Here is a 17852-nt window from a genome sequence, read left to right on the forward strand (position 1 = left end):
AGGTTGACGCTTGGTCAGCCATTGGTTCTAGTTTGATTCATCAATGTTCAATTTTCTACGGTCTAAGTTTGTTTTCAGCCGCCAATTCCAAAAGCTGTGGTCCACAAAGATTCGAATGTATACTGGGGAATTTTGATGGAACAAGTCAGAATGATATGACAGAGGAATCTTCCCTAGCTTCTTGTAGGTTTTGGTGAATGAACAAACACTTCACAAGATAAAGGTATAAAGAACTTGGTTTGTCGACCCCAATATGGAAAATTCATTGTTAAATTGATTATCTTCTCTCTTTTGTGGATGTTACTTTGCCACATCACCATAAGGGGCCATTTGGTTACGAGGATTGGGGGTTAGTTATCCTAGTATAAAATTTGTCTAATGTTTGATTGTGGCTATCAACTAAAATGGGGATAAAATTTATTCCAAAATCATAGGATTATCTATTCCATATAGAAGGTGACATTATCTATCGAGGTTGTAATCCCAGGATTATTATTCTCGGATAACCTTATTTTGAATCAAAAGTGTTTGTGTACAATTTTTGCATTTAAAAGACAATTGCAGGTAATTCTCTATACAAACGTTAATCGGTTATTTACATATTCAAGAGCTAGTCCTCTTTAGTTTCTAAATTCTGAATTAACGAAAGATACGGAAGAATGAGGATGAAACATCAAACAAGAACAGGGAATTAAGACCCATGAATTTAAATACGTTCCTTCTAAGTAAATGGGTCAGAAAGCATGGACCAGTCAATTATGTACTACTTGACTTTGTTCTGGTAAATCAACTTTGCTGTTTCCATTAAATATTTTAAGTGAGTTAAGGTGAATTTTAACATCAATAAAGATGTCTGACGTAAACATGGAAGACTTGGAAATTCTAGAATTGAATTGGAAACCGATCACGTCTTTGAATGCTCTATTTATTTCCTAGCCTAAATCACTGACCAGCAAGACCTCGACTAGTACAACGAAAAGGTCTATGTCAACATGGAAGACTTGAAACTCTAGAATATTCTTGACACATTTAATCAATTAACTATGATAAATAAGATTTAGTGTAAATATTGAATGTGGATAAATATTTGGAAATAAACCAAAGAGAAGAGTACTTTATTATCCCTTTCGTTGAGTTCTTTCTTTTTCTTATAATAAAAAAAAATTAAACTACAATTCCAATTTTATCATTCTGGCCTACCAGGTGGGGAATATAGGGATTTTAAAGAAGCCTCTTATTTGGGAATCGAACCACTATCAACAAGATAAAAGTTCAGGTAATCAATCAACGAGAGAAAAAACAAAATCTTTTGACTAAACATTAATATTGCACATAAAGGTCAACCTACACGTACTTTTCCTTTGTTTCTTTTGCTCTACTACCCAAAATAAAAATCTTCTCGTCCCCACCCTTCCAAAACACATTCATTAGTATTAAATAACTTTCAACAAGGGCTAAATTATTGTCTGAATTTGGACGGTCAACTGCTGAAATTCAAGCTCATGTCACATTACATGTGATGCCCATCGGAGACTAGTGAAGCATTCAAAAAAGAAAAAATCACATGACCAATTACCTGAAAATTAAAAAAATTCTGATGCAATGCAATAAAATAACACATACAGAAACATAAATAAAATTAACTGTTATTTCAACAGGATAAAATGCTGAATCCAGATTTCAGTCTATACAATCAACCACAGAAGTTTACGTTCTTCAAGACTAAAATAAGAGAACAATGGATCACTTTTTTACCATCTTCATAGTCTAGCATTGTCCAAACCATCAACAGGTAAAATACCTGTACTACCAGGAAGATGAGAGAACCAACCATACTCGAACATCTAACAGAGGAAACATAAAAAGATAATAGCAATAGCAACTCTGTTCCCACCCCAGCAGCAATGATGTACTGTAGATGTTATGACGAACACTTACAGATGCAAAGTACAGCCAGTGAGAAGAGAAATTGATCCGTAGTTACTTTTTGCAACCACCAAGCAACCACGTTAATATTTGCGGAAGGCTTGGCATGATTTCCAAGCAAAACCTGGTATGAGCAAGAAACTTCAATCCATATCAAGGAATTCCATCCTCTTTCGCATTGTACCTTTAAGATCTGTAGCCTCCCTTTCTGCTTTTTGGGCCTGATATCCAGAATTAGACAGAATAAAAAAGAGTTAAAACTCAGAAGATATCTCGATAATACACATGAAAGCAGATATAACATAAAAGACTTAGCAAACATTAATATACATCACTATTGTATGATATTCAATTAATAAGGGATTTAGTTAATTCATGAGTTTCAAGAATAAAATTTCAGAGTATGGAATTCAAGCTTTTACTATATCTCGTTCAAATAATGGGGAAGGGCCACTATTGAATTACTGGATCGGGGCTGCGGAGTTTTATGATATCAAATATGTGTGTGTTTTATCATTTAATAGATTCCATCATCCAATCACTACAGCAGTGTTTTTATTAAAAAGAAAAAAGGATCCAGCAGGCAGATAGGAAGTGCAAATGTGCAAAAGAAGGGGACTAGTTAAAAAAAAGGGGCAGCCAGGTGCAGCACTAAGCTCCTGCTATGTGCGTGGGGAAAAAAAAAAAAAAAGAGGGCAATCGACTTTTAACAGCCAGTGTCTAGTAGGAACAAGCTGAAAGCCTCCTCTCAAAAGATTCATGGGTGCATAATTTCTCTACCAGAGGATCACTCAAGCCCATTTTCAGAAGAAACGAAAGCAGAGTTAAGGTCTTGGAGATCATTATAGAGTACTAAGTACAAAGATCATCCATCTTTTATAACCCTACAATGTTTCTAAGAGGGACACCGTAAAAGCCAAAATAACAGAATAACTCCGCCTTATCCTGTCTTGTATTTGTTCATTTATTTATTCTTTGGGGGTGGCAGGGGGCTTTTCCAACTTCTGATGTAACAAACTTTACCACTACGACACTAACTTCTTGTAGATATTTTTCAGAAAAACTGACAAAGGTAATGCTATTTCTTTTTTTGAGAATGATTTTTTTTTTTTTTTTTTGAGAATGGTAATGCTATTCCTTTTTGTTGAGGCACCAGTTGACACAAACTCTTCTAGTTTTGATCTTTGCAAGCAAACAATTATTTGAGAGATTTTACCAGAAACGGATCACGTACAAAATGAAAAAAGGCAAATGCTCTTCAGCAGATCAACACAAACTTAAAGCCCACTACAATTACATGACTATTTCACAGTAGGGCATATTCAAATATTCTAACAGTGAAAACTCAGATTAGGAGTTAAACAATGCTAACAAAAATTTAGACCTAGTTGCAAATAAATGGTGGACCCATGGCATTCTCATGTTCCAACATGAACTTCATTACACATTTACATTAGTCAGATAAAGAGCAATGGGGTCATACCCTTCTTATCTCAGCTTCTGGGACACGAGTCATGTGGGGTGGAAGTTCCTCCTTATCTACATCCTTATCAATCAGAACAAAATATGAGCAAAGAGTTACAGGATACCAAGTAGAAAAGAAACTCTCATTTAAAATGAAGGGGGGAGGGGGGTTGAGAGAGACAGAGCAATGCATACCAACTCGCCAATTAACACAACATTTTCCCCTCGGATAATATAAAGACCTAACGGAATATCACAGTAGATTTCACCAACAATAACACGCTCACATGCACCTTCTAAAACAGCATTAGCTACAAAAAGCAGAGAAGATTCCCTTCAGCTGGTTAATTATAGCTGCGAAACTGAAGTTATGACAAGAGAAACCTACCAAATTGGTCAAAAGAACGAAGTGTCCCCAAAAGCTTTCGCCCATCTCGCAGCAATACGAGAAGTTTCTCTGTGAAGGATATCAAGTCAAAGTAAGAAAAGAAAGAAATAGTGCCTATGGAGCTAAAAACAGGATAACTTACGCTACAAAACTATGACAACTTGTATACTAGCTTGCTTCACACGAATAGTAATATGAATTTCCCTACACTTAAAAACATTTATAAGCAGCTTTCCCCGTGATACATTCTGCCCCGAAAAGTCCTAAATTAGATGTTAGGCCCTTTTATTAACAACCCCATCAAGGGTGCAAAACAGCAAATTGTTCAGTTTATAGCCTATGCAGGATTAGTAGTCGAACAAAATACAAGAAATCAGTTAGAAAAAACTACTTCTATTGATGTGGATTTGAATGAGTTACTTCTCCATATCATTGTATCTGGAACACAGTTCTAGTCAAAAGGCGTGTAAGTTTCTTGAAGCAAGTGTTGAACATTTTACTAGGAAAAATTGATAATATCAGAGGGGGGAAAGATAAAGAACAAAGCTCACCAAGCTAGATCATTATGATATAGCGCTTAAGACAACAACGCTTATACCAATATCCTTATTTCGTGGATTTCCAACAGTCAGTTCTCTACCCTTATCAAATGCTGGCCACCCTCAAAATTAAGAGCCTGTTTGAAGGACACCTTTTGTGCAATCAAATATAAACAGAGGAATTACCCAGAGTACCTGCTACCTTCCACCAACAGCGGTACCGGGTAACTTTGTCCACCAAGGCTTGGACAGATAGGAAGAAATTACTTAGTGTTTTCCCCTGGGATTTGAACCCAAGACCTCATGGTTCTCAACCCACTTCATTGACCACTAGGCCACATCCTCATGAATTACATTGTAGTTACGTTATGACAAACAAAGGTGTATGTAATTACTATATTGTATAATTATTACCCTAGTAATTATACTAAATCTGATTGCAATGAGTTCTTCCAAACAGGCTCTAACAGGATTGTCGTTCCTCCATCATTCAAGATCAGACAAGTGCTAAAAGAATGAAATCATTCTGAAGCAGTATCTTTATACCGTTCATGTCAAAACAAGACCTCACCCTCTCCGACAAAGAATCTGATACTGAAACCGTAGAAACAATACATTCTACCTTCAAGAGGAGATTCCAAGGTATCTCATGATTCTCATCTCCCCGTTTGATTTTCTTAGGCTGAGAAAAGAATTTACTCTTTCAACATCTTCCAAGATATTTTCTACCTTCAAGAGGAGGAATTTCACCCCCTCGTTTGATTTTCATAAGTAGAGGAAAATATTAATCTTTTAACATCTTCATAGTATTCTGTCCTTCCATTAAGGAAGGTGGTTTGATAAAAAAATACTAACATTAATTTATGAGCTAAGAAAATAGAAAGAGATCATAAATGTGTTATTTGAATTCAAGTAGATCAAACTAATCCAGCAAGGCTATTCCTTTTCAATAGACAACAACTAAACAGGCACTTAAACCAGCAATTTTGATTAAAACTTAAGCCTTTATGCGCTCATGTAGCCACATCAGATAATCTAAACGGAATTCGAAGTCAAAAAAACATAGCTTGCATCAACAAAATTTATATCAGAGTAAAGATCCATTAACAGAACCTCTAAACATGCAATGAAACCACAACCAAAGATCCAAGAACCAGTTGGCACAATTAAGTAAGAACACACCCATTCTGAACATTACATCAAGATCAAGAATTTATTAACAAAAAAAAGACTTAAACAACTGACAGGAACGTATTAATTATTTGTATGAAACAACTAAGCATCAATACCAAATTAGTTACATGAATCCTCTATATCCATTCTGTTCTATTTTACTAGACGAAAAGAAGCCAAAAACACAATGAAGCATTAGAATAGAAAGGAACTCACTATCAAGATAGCTAGCAAGAGAAGTAGAAAGATAGATATCTTCTGGACCTGCCCACGACATTGATTTGATGTTATGCTCACAATTTAGCTTTTTCGGTGTCCCAAAAATAACCGAAAAAAATTTCCTAATTGCAATTCAAATTGCATTGACAGCTCAAAATTACCACACCCCTAACAAGGCACTTCACTCCAAACACAAAATAAACCCTAATTCTAAAACCCTAATATATGGAGAAATTTGAAAGGAATAGACTTGTTGACTTTTGGTTGTTTTTCAGATCTGAAAATCCATAACCCTAATTTTGGCCTATCCCCAATTATGGGGTGGAGCTATACAGAACGTGAGAAAGTCACTGCTTTTCTATTTTTACTTATTTTTTATTTTCATTGACCCCTTGAAATATTTTATTTTCTACTATGATTAATTGATTATGGCCTCCTACTTTTTTTTTTTTTTTTTTTATCTTTACGTTTTGTTGTTTAAAAAATGGACTTCTTGTCACTTTATCTCCGGTGTTGGTGAACTTCGTATGAATAAATGATTCCAATTCCGAACAAATATGCTATATTCACAACTAACCATGAAATTGAGGTGTAATTGATAAACGTTTGAATTTCTCACAAAATCTAATTATCTTTCGTGATTGTTATTTAATATTATATGTATTAAGTATGTGTATATGTATGTACATGCATATTTAAGTTTCACTTATGTGCTATTCTCTATTGTCTATATAAAGAAACAAGTGTTGATTGTCATTAATGGAATAATTCTTATATTGAAATATATTTATAAAGTTAGTATAGCCTGTTATTCTCACTTGTATAATTAGATGCTGGAGTTTGATTATTATTAATATTATTTTGATTCTGCTAATTTACTTCATTATAGAACATCATTAACTTATATACTCAATTATCATTTATCACTTCTTTTTCGCCCAAAAGATAGTGTTTATTATTTAAAGGAAATTTGTTACATAGATTAAAAAAAATGAAAAATATCATGATTTTAAAGAAGTAAAAAAAAAGAAGATAAAAGTTGATAATGTAAGGGTAAAATAGGCATTTAAAAAAGTCAATTAGGATAGGGGGATGTCTATTGTTCAAAATTGAAGGGAAAATTTGATTTTTAAAGTAAAGTTGAGGGGTGTAAATGATTTTCACCCCTTCAAATATGAAAGATGGGCGCGATTGGAAAAATCGGCCATTATGTTGAGGGCTTTATGTCATGTAATTAATAGGCAAAAAGAGGTATTCTAATAAGTAATACCCAATCTCATTATATAATTTTATATGTTACTTTTATTATTTAATTACTATTATCGTGATTGGAGGAACAATCTTTTAGCTCCATTTTTCCCGTACTTTATTCAACATGAAAAACAATTGTTAATGTGGATAGAGCGAGGAGGGGAAATTAAGTAAAAGTGGAAAAAGCTCTCACCTCCTTTTACTAGCATACAATGGACTTAATCTCTCATATATAATTATACTTAGGAAGTATGGGATAGTTAGTACTAATCACTTGAAACAATGGGTAAAACCAAAAATAAAAAGACTAGAAAAAGATTATTCTTTTTAACTAGACATCTGAAAAAGATAAAAGCAAAAAAAAAGAGTACAATATGGAAGATTCTTCTGTGACATTACACAACATGTGTTGAATCTATCGGTGGATAAATACAACCATGAAAAAAATAAGAAAAAGAAGAAGTATCCTGTCAAAAATAAAAATAAAACTAAAAAAAAGAGAGATTATTCTTTGAACATCCCATTTGCGCAGGGAGGTTTGTCAAATTTCCAGAACAATAACTGCAAAATAAGAATAAGCACTTGTTAAGTACTAGTGATTAAGCTAACAAAATTAAAATGCTTGTTTTAATTAAAAACTTACTACTACAAATTAAATTATACTCACAATCAGAATCAGTCTTGACCCACTTAGATCCATGACAGGTTTTCTCCCGTTTCTTTTCCTCTTCCTCTTCCTTTGGTGCACATCGGTCCTCTAAATATCTCTTTGTTGATACTCGACCGGCATTTTGTGGGTTTATTTTCTTTGAAAGTATAGTCCTTAAAAGCTGCAAAATAAATACCGTTAAAACATGAGTTGTTAAAGAAAAAAAGAATACAAAATTGCAAATATTAACACAAATAACCAGATATATACATGCTCATGTGCATATTGAAGGTGGAAATTAATTGAGTTTATAGTCTGTGTACTGACAATTACAATGTTAACAATTTTTACACTATGGCTCATAGGTCGTTTGATCAAGTTTATGGGAAGTTAAAAAGTATTTTTTTAAAAGTGTCTGACTAAGCCTTTAGAACAAATAAGTGTTTTGAGTAGTATTTTACTTCCCTAGAGAAATACTTTTGGAACAATGACCAAACACATATTATTGCTCTAATATTGACAAATATGTCTTTCAAATTGATTACTCAAACAAAAATTGTTACTTTCCATAAGTACTCTTTCGAAAAATAATGTACTCTTCAGAATAAACTGATTCTAAAAGTTTGGCCAAACAAAATATTAGTCAACCTACAATAACATGTGTAACTATCCATATCAAATTTGCTATAGTATAATATTAAAACTAGAGTAATAAACCATTATAACCCGTTTAATTGCACAAATTAATAGCATTAAAAAAATATTGTGCATAACTTAAAATCTATTTACCTTCTCCATTCTTGATTCGGGAAATGTGTCTCGTAAACTAGGAGTAGGAGCAAAACCACTTGAGCAAACAAACATTTTCTTGAGAAGAAACGAAACTGATTTCATGCCATTTACTTTCTTTTTATTTGTCTTGCAAACATGGTCCTTGCATCTCCCAATAATTGCTCTAATAGTCCTATCAATTTCTTCCTCATCCAGATTTTCATAAATCTCCGAATTGGTACAACTAAATCTGCTGGAAGTCCTACGATCAACTTCCAAACTTGAAGGACAATTAAGGAATCTGTCCAATGGGAGATCACCATCCTTTCTGTCTTCAGCAACTAATTTATTAGCTGCAGGCTTTTTTGATAATAGCTTTGTTAATTCTTTTTGTAATTTGCCAACTTCTTCAGGGGTGAATTCTGCTAAATCTGGAGAGGAACTTTGCTCATTGTAATTTTCCTCTGAGATTTCATTTTCATGATCATGATTTTGTACGTGTTGGGTGGTCTCTGATTTTGCATTTAGAGAAGTGCTGGTGGTACCAAAAGTTCCAATGGCTAATAATGAATCAGGCCAACCGTTGAATTCTTCGTTGCGAGGTTCTTGATTTGTCCGATCTACAATAGTTAAACAAGAGAGTTAGCAACCTAATCAATTTTCTAATTAAGGCAACTTAGATCTGCAGAATAACTAAGGTTTAATCGAAAATTAAAAAGGGCCTACCAGACAAAGAGGTTAATTACTCCATCTTTCATTTTATTTTACGTCTTAACTTGACTAAACAAGAAATTTAAAAAATAAGAATGACTTTTGTAATGTTGTGATTTATAATTAAAGACATGTATAATGACCTTTGAATTTTGTGGTTTAAACATGTCATGCACGATGTTGGAATAAAAGATTTAATAGTACGAAATATGAAAAATGACATTCCATCGCCTCTGGACTTGAAGGAACCTTCTTATGTCCCATGGAGACATTCCAGCATGTTCTCCAATTTCGAAATCTATTGTCTTCTTGGTCGGAAGATATATGATGAAATCAGCTAGGAGAGAATATAATGAACAAACCCCTCCATGTATGCCGTTGTCTATGCAAGCTTGCTATATGCATTTTAGGACTAGTTAGGATTTACTGGGAATCACTAAACTCCATTTCTAGCATTAATTTTGTAGCCAAACAATACTTTTCTCGTATCAGAAAACAAGCTGGTTGGGTCATACATAGTTTGATATAAGTATGCATGTTGGATTGAACCGTATTTATGTATAGTTAGGAATGCTCAATTGAACTCACAATTTTTTATTTAAATCATGAATATATACATGACAAACTCTGAAATTAGTACAAAGATTATATTTTGAACAAATAAAAGACACAAAATCTTGAGTCTATTAATACTGAAACCTGGATCTATATCAACATTTGGCCATGCACTTTTGTATGTAAGGGTTTAGAATCTTACCTCCTAAACTTAATTCTAGCTCATGTGATTTATGACAAGTAACACGGTAAGCTAAGATCACATGCATGTTAGTTTTAGTCCTTTGGAAAAACAGCTATACTTTACGTTTTTGCTAAAGAAGTGGAAAGAAGGCTTACTTTTGGTTTGAACTCCATTAGGTATTTTGTTCCCTTGTCCACCATTGAACTTATTTTGCATCCAGCTTAAGAACTGCAACCCCAAAAGAACAGTAAATTATACAAACCTCTAAAAGCTAACTAGTAGTACTATTTACTTTAGACAAAATTACCATACATATTATTCATGCATGCTTACTGACCTTCATATTTGAAGAAACCTCTCTGTTGATCACCTGTGAAATTGGTGATTTGTGCTAAAGTTGGAATAAAGAGAGAGAGTGTAAGTAGAGGTGGCAGATCCTAGAAGCCAATGAGAAGTGAGCTTTGCTAGTTGCTAGTAATAAATAAAGATGAGACTGTTAGGAAAATAAACACATTCTATATGGCTAAATAGAGCAATTAATTATATTGGTTCAAGTTCCTAAATACGGCACCACCCCTCTTATTTTCCCCCAACTTGATAGCACGTAGTATGTGTCTATATTCATCAATTTAAAGCTGTCAAAGCCATAGAGGGTACCATGCAATTGTAAGTCTCAAATACCAAGAGATCTATGTACACAGTACCAACTAGGCTACTTCTAAAAGACATTCTGCTATCTTCTTATATGGACGAAAATTAAACCACGCATTTTTTCACTTTATAGTATAAAAACAAACATAGACACATGGGAGAGTGTGTGGCCAAAATGTTGAATAAGAAAGGTGTGGAAGTGCTTCAATCCATGGGATTCAACATGAATCCTAATCTTGAGGCATCCTTTTAGGTGATTTTTAAGTATGCAAAAATCTCAAAGTAACCATTTGCTATATCCAACGGTTATGGCCAGGACACGAGTTTATTTCTAGCCCCTGTAATTTTAGTTATGACCAGTTAAATCACACAATAATAGCTACGTAATTTAGTAGTATCAAATCCCAGTCTAGAATTCTCTTTTCTTGATTGTGTTGAGAGGGTCAAACTTAAGTGCTAAAGATTGACAAATCAATAGACAAGATCTTATTTAATCGAAGTGTTAAAATGTGTCGAGGGAATGCAATGTTATAATGTACTTTTATATATTTATGTATAATTCTCACCTCATTAACATAAACTAATTACCTTTGGGTTTGAATTAAGTACTCCATGTCCATTTTTCTTACATAAGATTTCTCATTTTTTTTTTTTTTAATTTAAATACTTAATAGTGGTATAGCACATAACGTCAAAACAATAATGAGTTAACTGAGAGATTGTTAATTGTTTACCTTATTTTCAATTGATTTTTTTTTTTCAAAAATCACTCAAGTTTCCATCTGGAATCTTCAGTGTCATATCACATCAAAACAGACAATTACAAAGAGGAGGACCAAACCTAGCCTCTCTAGTGTAGATACAGGTTAACAAGTTTAGCACTTGTTGATCACAGGAAGTTGGAGAGAAACTCCTATACAATTTGAGCTTACAAAAATTGCTATTCACCTAGCAACTATAATTACAATTAAATGAAATAATCCTTGACAGAAAAATGACCCTTCTTTGATCGGATCCTAAATTTGCAAATTCCCATACGATCATTCTTCAATGTAGATTTGACCTCACTTAGTAAGAGACTGCTCTAGCGAAGATTAATCTCCTCTTTGTACTTTTCTCAAGATCCCACCATGCCTGTACTTCCCATATTGCCCTTGTTACATACATCCACAATTAATTCAAGCAAGCATGCCATACCTTGGACAGTTGATTACTTGATTAACTTAGCTAGTAACACGACCTATCATAATGAAAAATAGAGTGACCTGGACAGAGAATGAAGAATCAGTGATGTTTATTGTCTTTTATTTTTCCATGTCATATAACTAGTAAAACAAATAGTACTCATTAAGAAAGATAATCCTTTACATTTTTTTTAATCATATTTCTTGGTGAATTAGTTGGTTAATTTTCTTTTCATGTATTGCTTGACGAGTACAGCAGTTACTACTGGAGTTTCTACAAGGAAATCATGATTACAAAAGATTGTCGTGAGAGCATAGGTCTACTCTTCCAACTAGCTACGATGACTAACGTGCAATTTGTTAATATTAAATCAATATCATATCGTGGTATAGACCTTTGTAGTACACTAATTGCTTTTATTCATGGAGATTTGGAGCTAGCTATTGCATGAAGTATTTCCTAAAATATATGGACTATATGTACCAGGGACAAGTAGACAACAAGATATATTATAGTGCCCAGCCATTCATATCCAACGCCCAGAAGCAGCGCCTCTCAGTTTGGTCTGGTGCTCCAAACTCCACGTACTCAAGGAGCTTAAATTCGAAATATGTATACGAACCTTATTCTGAGTATAGAAGTGCCACCAAATAGCCATCAATTGTGCCTTTCTTTTTCTTTTCCTTTTTCTTGTGTTTGTAGGGTAAACATGCACAAATAACAGGGAAGACGTAACTTTACAACAAAATAAAAAGAAAACAAATTAAAAGAACACCAGGTGTCGGGACATCAAAAGCCCATCAAATGATTTCGGACCAACACGTGCACCAAAGAGGTCGGGTTGACTTGGAAGTCAATAGCACCACAACAAATAATAAATCTCTTTGGAGTGATTAATTTGAGATATTGCTAATGCATTAGGACCCACACTTAATTCTTCCAATATATTTCCTCTTTGCACGGTGGGAGGCTTAGCTCTATGAGAATGAATGATTGGATTTCACCGTTAAACTCTCTTTAAACCATTGTAGATGTGATTATTAATTAAAATAAACAGTGGCTTTGTCATAAAGTATAGCATTGTGTCATAAGAAGAAGTGGTTAATGCAGCTTTATATGAGACAAATAAGCATGTGATGTGATCATATGCCATATCCCCGTGAACGAGGGAAAATTTTGAAAACAGACGCAACCTCCTTGAATTTTCCTAGGCATGACGGTGGGACAGGGCAAGTTCGGCGGGTTGAGCCTTAACCAGTAACATTCTCAACCCGCCCCACCACGCATAAGGGTAAGCCGCCCTGCCCCACATGAGGACAAAACCTTTCGCCTAGCCCGCCCTGTCCCACCCCCAGCTTGCCGTCTCTAAATTTTTCTATATACAAAGTAAAATTACAGTTTTGGCACCTCGCTTTGTAGGAATTTTGTGTGTTTCATCATAATTTCTCAAAGGGAAAAAATGCCGAATTGTTTTTGTACTTTGTGAAAAGGTTTAAATTTTTCTTGCGATGTTAAAAGTTTCCCTTATCTATACCCTAGCTGTTACTATAATTTTAGCTCAAATTGCCCTTAACCACTTTTCACTAATGCGTCCGCTAAGTCAATAATGCTCTCAAATTCAATTCGTTAGAAGTAAAAATGAAAGAACAAAACGGTTAAAAAATGGACCACAAAATGGTTAAGAAATAGTAATTGCAGAAACTTAAGGATTAGACAAATAAGGGAATTAAGACTAATCGTCACTTATCCCGTCACGTACTTGCTTAGAAGCTTTGTTAATTTAAGATCCCTATAACATCGAGATTAGCACAGTGAAAAAAAGAGAGAAGACTACAGAGAAATTATCACTGTCACCAAGAAGGTTAAAAAGCATATAAAGGCCATGTGGGTGAATTTCTAGATTTCTAGTGACTTGCAAATCTAACCTTATTTCTTGCAATGGGTATATGTGACTTTCCAAATTTGGAAAGTTTTTCCGCCTCGCTTCCATTAAACAAAGGCCCTACGTGATGTGGACCTCTCAACTCCATAAAGTGCCCCAGTTTATTTATTTACTTTAGTATTTTTTTATTTTTTTTTACAGTGCCCCAGTTGCAATATCAATTTGACTAGCTAGCTCGCATTTCATTGGATCTTCTCCTACTTTTCTATTCTAATTTATTATTCTGTTGAACAAACAATTGACTACTGTGTAAGATAATTATAGCACATTTTTCAGGCTAATCTAGTTAAAAAGAAATTTGACTTAACATAGTAATTAATTCTTGTTTGGGCTGAGAACAAAAAAATGACTTTTGTTAATTCTTGTATGGGATAAGATGCATTGAGCAAAGAAGCACGATTTCAGCCCACTACATCATAGCCCAAACCCAGACAAGACCAAACGGTCAGCAACTGGATCATTTGCACGACTGTCGTTCAAAGGCACTGGTATTTAATTTTAGTCCCTCAAATTATTGGTATTTAATTTTTATCCTTCACCTAATACCCCGAGGTTGTGGGTTTGAATATCGGCTCAGTTAAAAAATAAAAAAAATAAAAAATCGCAAGGCAAAGGTTTGTAGCAAAATTAGGCCTATCCGGATAAAAGTTAGGCCTTAAGGTAAACTTTTGCCTCCAAAATAGACAAAGACTCAACTGCAATACAAGCACATTTATTTATTGTTGCTTGTAACTAAAAGTTATAATTTTTACCTGATTATGAGGCTGCCATTTTTAAAAAGGACATTTTTTCGTCTTTGTATTGTAATTACTACTAGATTATGGTCTGTTTGCTGTGAGTTTTTGTTGAAGATATTTTACCTTGATTATCATGTTTTAAATCATTTTGTACTAGGGAAAGGATATGGTTGGAGGATAAGAGTTCTATTTCTGAGTATTAAAGGATCAGAACAGTGTTTAAGTGGTAGTAAAGCAGATGATGTAGAGTAAGAGTAGGTACATTTGTGATGAAATCATTTTATAAGGTAACAAACTCTACCTTCTTTGCCTGATATGATAGAGTTTGCAGTCAAACTCTGCCCTAAGGCACAGTTTGAAACTCTACCTGAAGGTAGCAAAACTCTGTCTTGCGAATCCAAACTCTAGCTTGCGATTTTTTTAAAAAAATTTAACTGAGAGGGGGTTTGAATCCGGAACCACGAGATTTTTAGTGAAGGACAAATTTTAAAGACCACCAATATGAGGGTCAAAAATTAAAGACCAGTGCCTTTGAAGGAATTCCGCGCAAAAAAATGTTAGGAACTTCTCAAAGCCCGAACCCGCATAAGACCAAATTATGAACAAGAGTTCGAAGTTAGATGGAACTTGTCAGTATAGTTAGCAACTCTTCATAATAAAAAAGTTGGAAAAATTAATTTAAATAGCTACCCGCCAAATCCCAATAGCTTAAATTTAAAATAGCACACGGATGTATAATGTATGAATAAATAACCGTCTATAATCAATATATAATCTACGTATAATAGTTAGGGAAAGTACCAACTGGCTATTTTTATAAAAATCCCGAAAAATTAGCCCGGATGGTAAGTTATTCAACCATTTATTAATATTTAACCACCGTTTGAAAATGTAATTATTAAGCAATCACTTTTAACGCGGAAATAATATCTGAATAAAAATATCCCTAACTAAAACACGGAACAACTCTAGCACACAATACTGAAGTTTGAAAATTTGATAAATTGAACTCCAGCATAATATGCATGAAGGGTCAAATCTTATCTTACTAATTCTAGCGAAGGAAGTGATCACTAATTAGAACATAAATGCCATGCATATATTTGTTTAGTGCAACCCCTAATATGAGCAAGTATTTTTCATGTCCCTATATCTGATCTAGGGATACTAGATTTAAATAAGAAATCAAAATTTTCTCTCTTGATCATTTGGGTTTGCTAAGAGTAGCTAAGTGTGCCTATGAAGTATTATCTATCGACTTAAAACCGTTGCTAAGACTTTATTATTGGAAGTAGTTGTAGTTAATAAGGGTGACTTAGTGCAAGTCACTTAGTTCTCTCATTCTAAAGAATATTTTCATTTATTTATTTCCTGATTACTATTGCGTTAACCACCTTTTGCCACGAAAGAACTAATGTTAGTTGGACTCCTAAGCAAATTGAAAAGTAATTATCAATCGTTCAATCATCTCTAAGCAACTCGCAATAATTATTGGATTATAATATTATCGAAGAGTGATCCACCTGATATGACTTATGAGTAACACACACTCATCGTTACCAATTATTGCTATGAATTATACGTTAAACCAATTATTGCTATGTATTATACGTTAAATTATCAAAAAATATGTTTTTAACTATAACATGTTGGCCACCAGTTCATAAATTATGATTGACATTACAATCTCTAATTAAGTCACGCTTCTTTCTTAATTTCCTTGTTCTTGGGGAGAGGTACAATGCTTATTTGATTCGGTCAAAAATCTACTACTACGATGACTAGAGTGATAACTCCAATTAGAAGAGGCTTGAAGATTTTTTTTTAGTGGTGGGCCTAAAATTTTAAATTAATAAATTTGGAGTACCATAAAACAATTATTATCTTGTGGTAGTGCATATGAATCTATAATATGAAATGTCTCGTATCTTCTCTCTTCGTTCTTTAAATCCTCTATATTTTATTTCACAATGTTTGATGATAAGTATCAAATCCTCCGTGTTTTATTTCATAATTTTGGGTGTTAAATATCTTCATTATAGAATATCCTATTGCAAAATTTCAGATACGAAAGTGACTTTTAACTGATAATATAAAAATATATTACATAAATAGAGGATTGAAAAAAGCAAGGGCGAGAAATGTATTACATAAATGGAGGATTGAAAAAATCAAAGGCGAAATAGTCATTGCATAGAATAAGGTGAGGGGGGGGGGGGGTTGATTTTTAAAGTAAAATTAATGGAAATACTGCAAAATTATTATTATTTTCACTTGCATAATTACTCCTATATGCTATTTGGTGGTAGAATCTCGAAACATAAAACAAAAAATAGAACTCTTTGGAAAGATATGAAAGTGGGATCTCAATTGCAAAGACAGCTACTAATTTAGCAGATGACTTGATATGTCTTACTATAATATGTATGCTAATATCATTAATTCACTTCTCATATAACATTATCAACGACAAATTAAATAAAGCATAACATACATTTGCCACGAATTTCTGATCTTTTCAGCTCGATATATAGACTACTTGAAAGAGGTACAGGTCCTACTCCCTAATGTAGTTTCATTTATGCTTTTTTTTTTTTAATCATTTGCCATGTAAAATTTACTGGCTCAACTAATTTTGATTTGCGTTGGATAAATCCATTGAGGAGCGGTAAAAAGCTTCTTACTAAGAAGATTTTCATTTTTCGAGGTCTAACTCGAATTTTTTTTATTAAGAATAAAGGAATTTGAATCATACCATCAAACGTTTTGACGGGTATGCGTTGATTGTTTGAGTGTGTCAAAAGAGGACTAGAATATGATAGATCTCACCGTTTTAAATGACTGACTTATAAATATCCTTTGGGTATTCTAATGATAGAATTCTTTATACTGATGATATATATATAACTAATTAAACTGTATATATGATTATCAAAGCGAGGTAACAAGAAGCTTGATTAAGGTCACATGCACTTGAAACCTGACCACCTCTTTATTTTTCTTTCTTTATTCGAGGATAAGTATGGATTCTTAAAACGCAAGAATATTGACCTGAAAATTGATGGAACTTGTTGGGCAATGATTAATTGGTTAATGGAAACTATTGGATAGAATGGGCAATGATTAATTAGCGAGAAGACCTTTTGTCAATGTTCCAAAAATTTCTTCTACATGATGCTACTTATGTAAAAGATTCATGTCAGACACATATCTTTCGCAAGAGTTATCTATAGAATTGACAAAACAAGCATCAACCATGAGAAACGTGCTAATGTGTCGATATTTAACGCACAGTACCATGTGAATTGATGATCCTTTGATGCTTCCGATGACAACAGCTACTTCCATTTTTCTTTTTAATGGTTGATTTCCATAGATTTTTCCTGATTTTTTTCTTCTTTAAGGCATCCGAAATTTATTACATGTTAGTCCAAATAATTCACTAAGAAGAGCTACAATTTAAGATGGTAAAGATGTCAGCGGTTCTTCATTTTCACAGCTCAAAAT

At 33.5% G+C, this 17852-nt stretch overlaps 2 protein-coding genes across 2 annotated transcripts; both read right to left on the reverse strand.

The window, feature by feature from the left end:
* Positions 1-1630: 1630 nt before the first annotated feature.
* LOC132645314 (sm-like protein LSM1B) lies at positions 1631-6092 on the reverse strand. Its single transcript, XM_060362235.1, has 5 exons — positions 5707-6092; positions 3779-3847; positions 3586-3701; positions 3410-3472; positions 1631-2147 (listed from the first exon to the last, which is right to left on the reverse strand). The coding sequence occupies exons 1-5, from the start codon at positions 5765-5767 to the stop codon at positions 2070-2072; spliced, it is 387 nt and encodes a 128-aa protein (XP_060218218.1). The 5' UTR covers positions 5768-6092; the 3' UTR covers positions 1631-2069.
* A 1091-nt stretch (positions 6093-7183) lies between these two features.
* On the reverse strand, positions 7184-10173 carry LOC132616647 (protein DEEPER ROOTING 1-like). The gene is made up of 4 exons (XM_060331196.1): positions 10168-10173; positions 9986-10058; positions 8399-9015; positions 7184-7790 (listed from the first exon to the last, which is right to left on the reverse strand). The coding sequence occupies exons 1-4, from the start codon at positions 10171-10173 to the stop codon at positions 7560-7562; spliced, it is 927 nt and encodes a 308-aa protein (XP_060187179.1). The 3' UTR covers positions 7184-7559.
* Between the last annotated feature and the right edge of the window lie 7679 nt (positions 10174-17852).

Source organism: Lycium barbarum, chromosome 1 (genome assembly GCF_019175385.1).
Source record: "Lycium barbarum isolate Lr01 chromosome 1, ASM1917538v2, whole genome shotgun sequence".
Lineage (NCBI taxonomy): Eukaryota > Viridiplantae > Streptophyta > Magnoliopsida > Solanales > Solanaceae > Lycium > Lycium barbarum.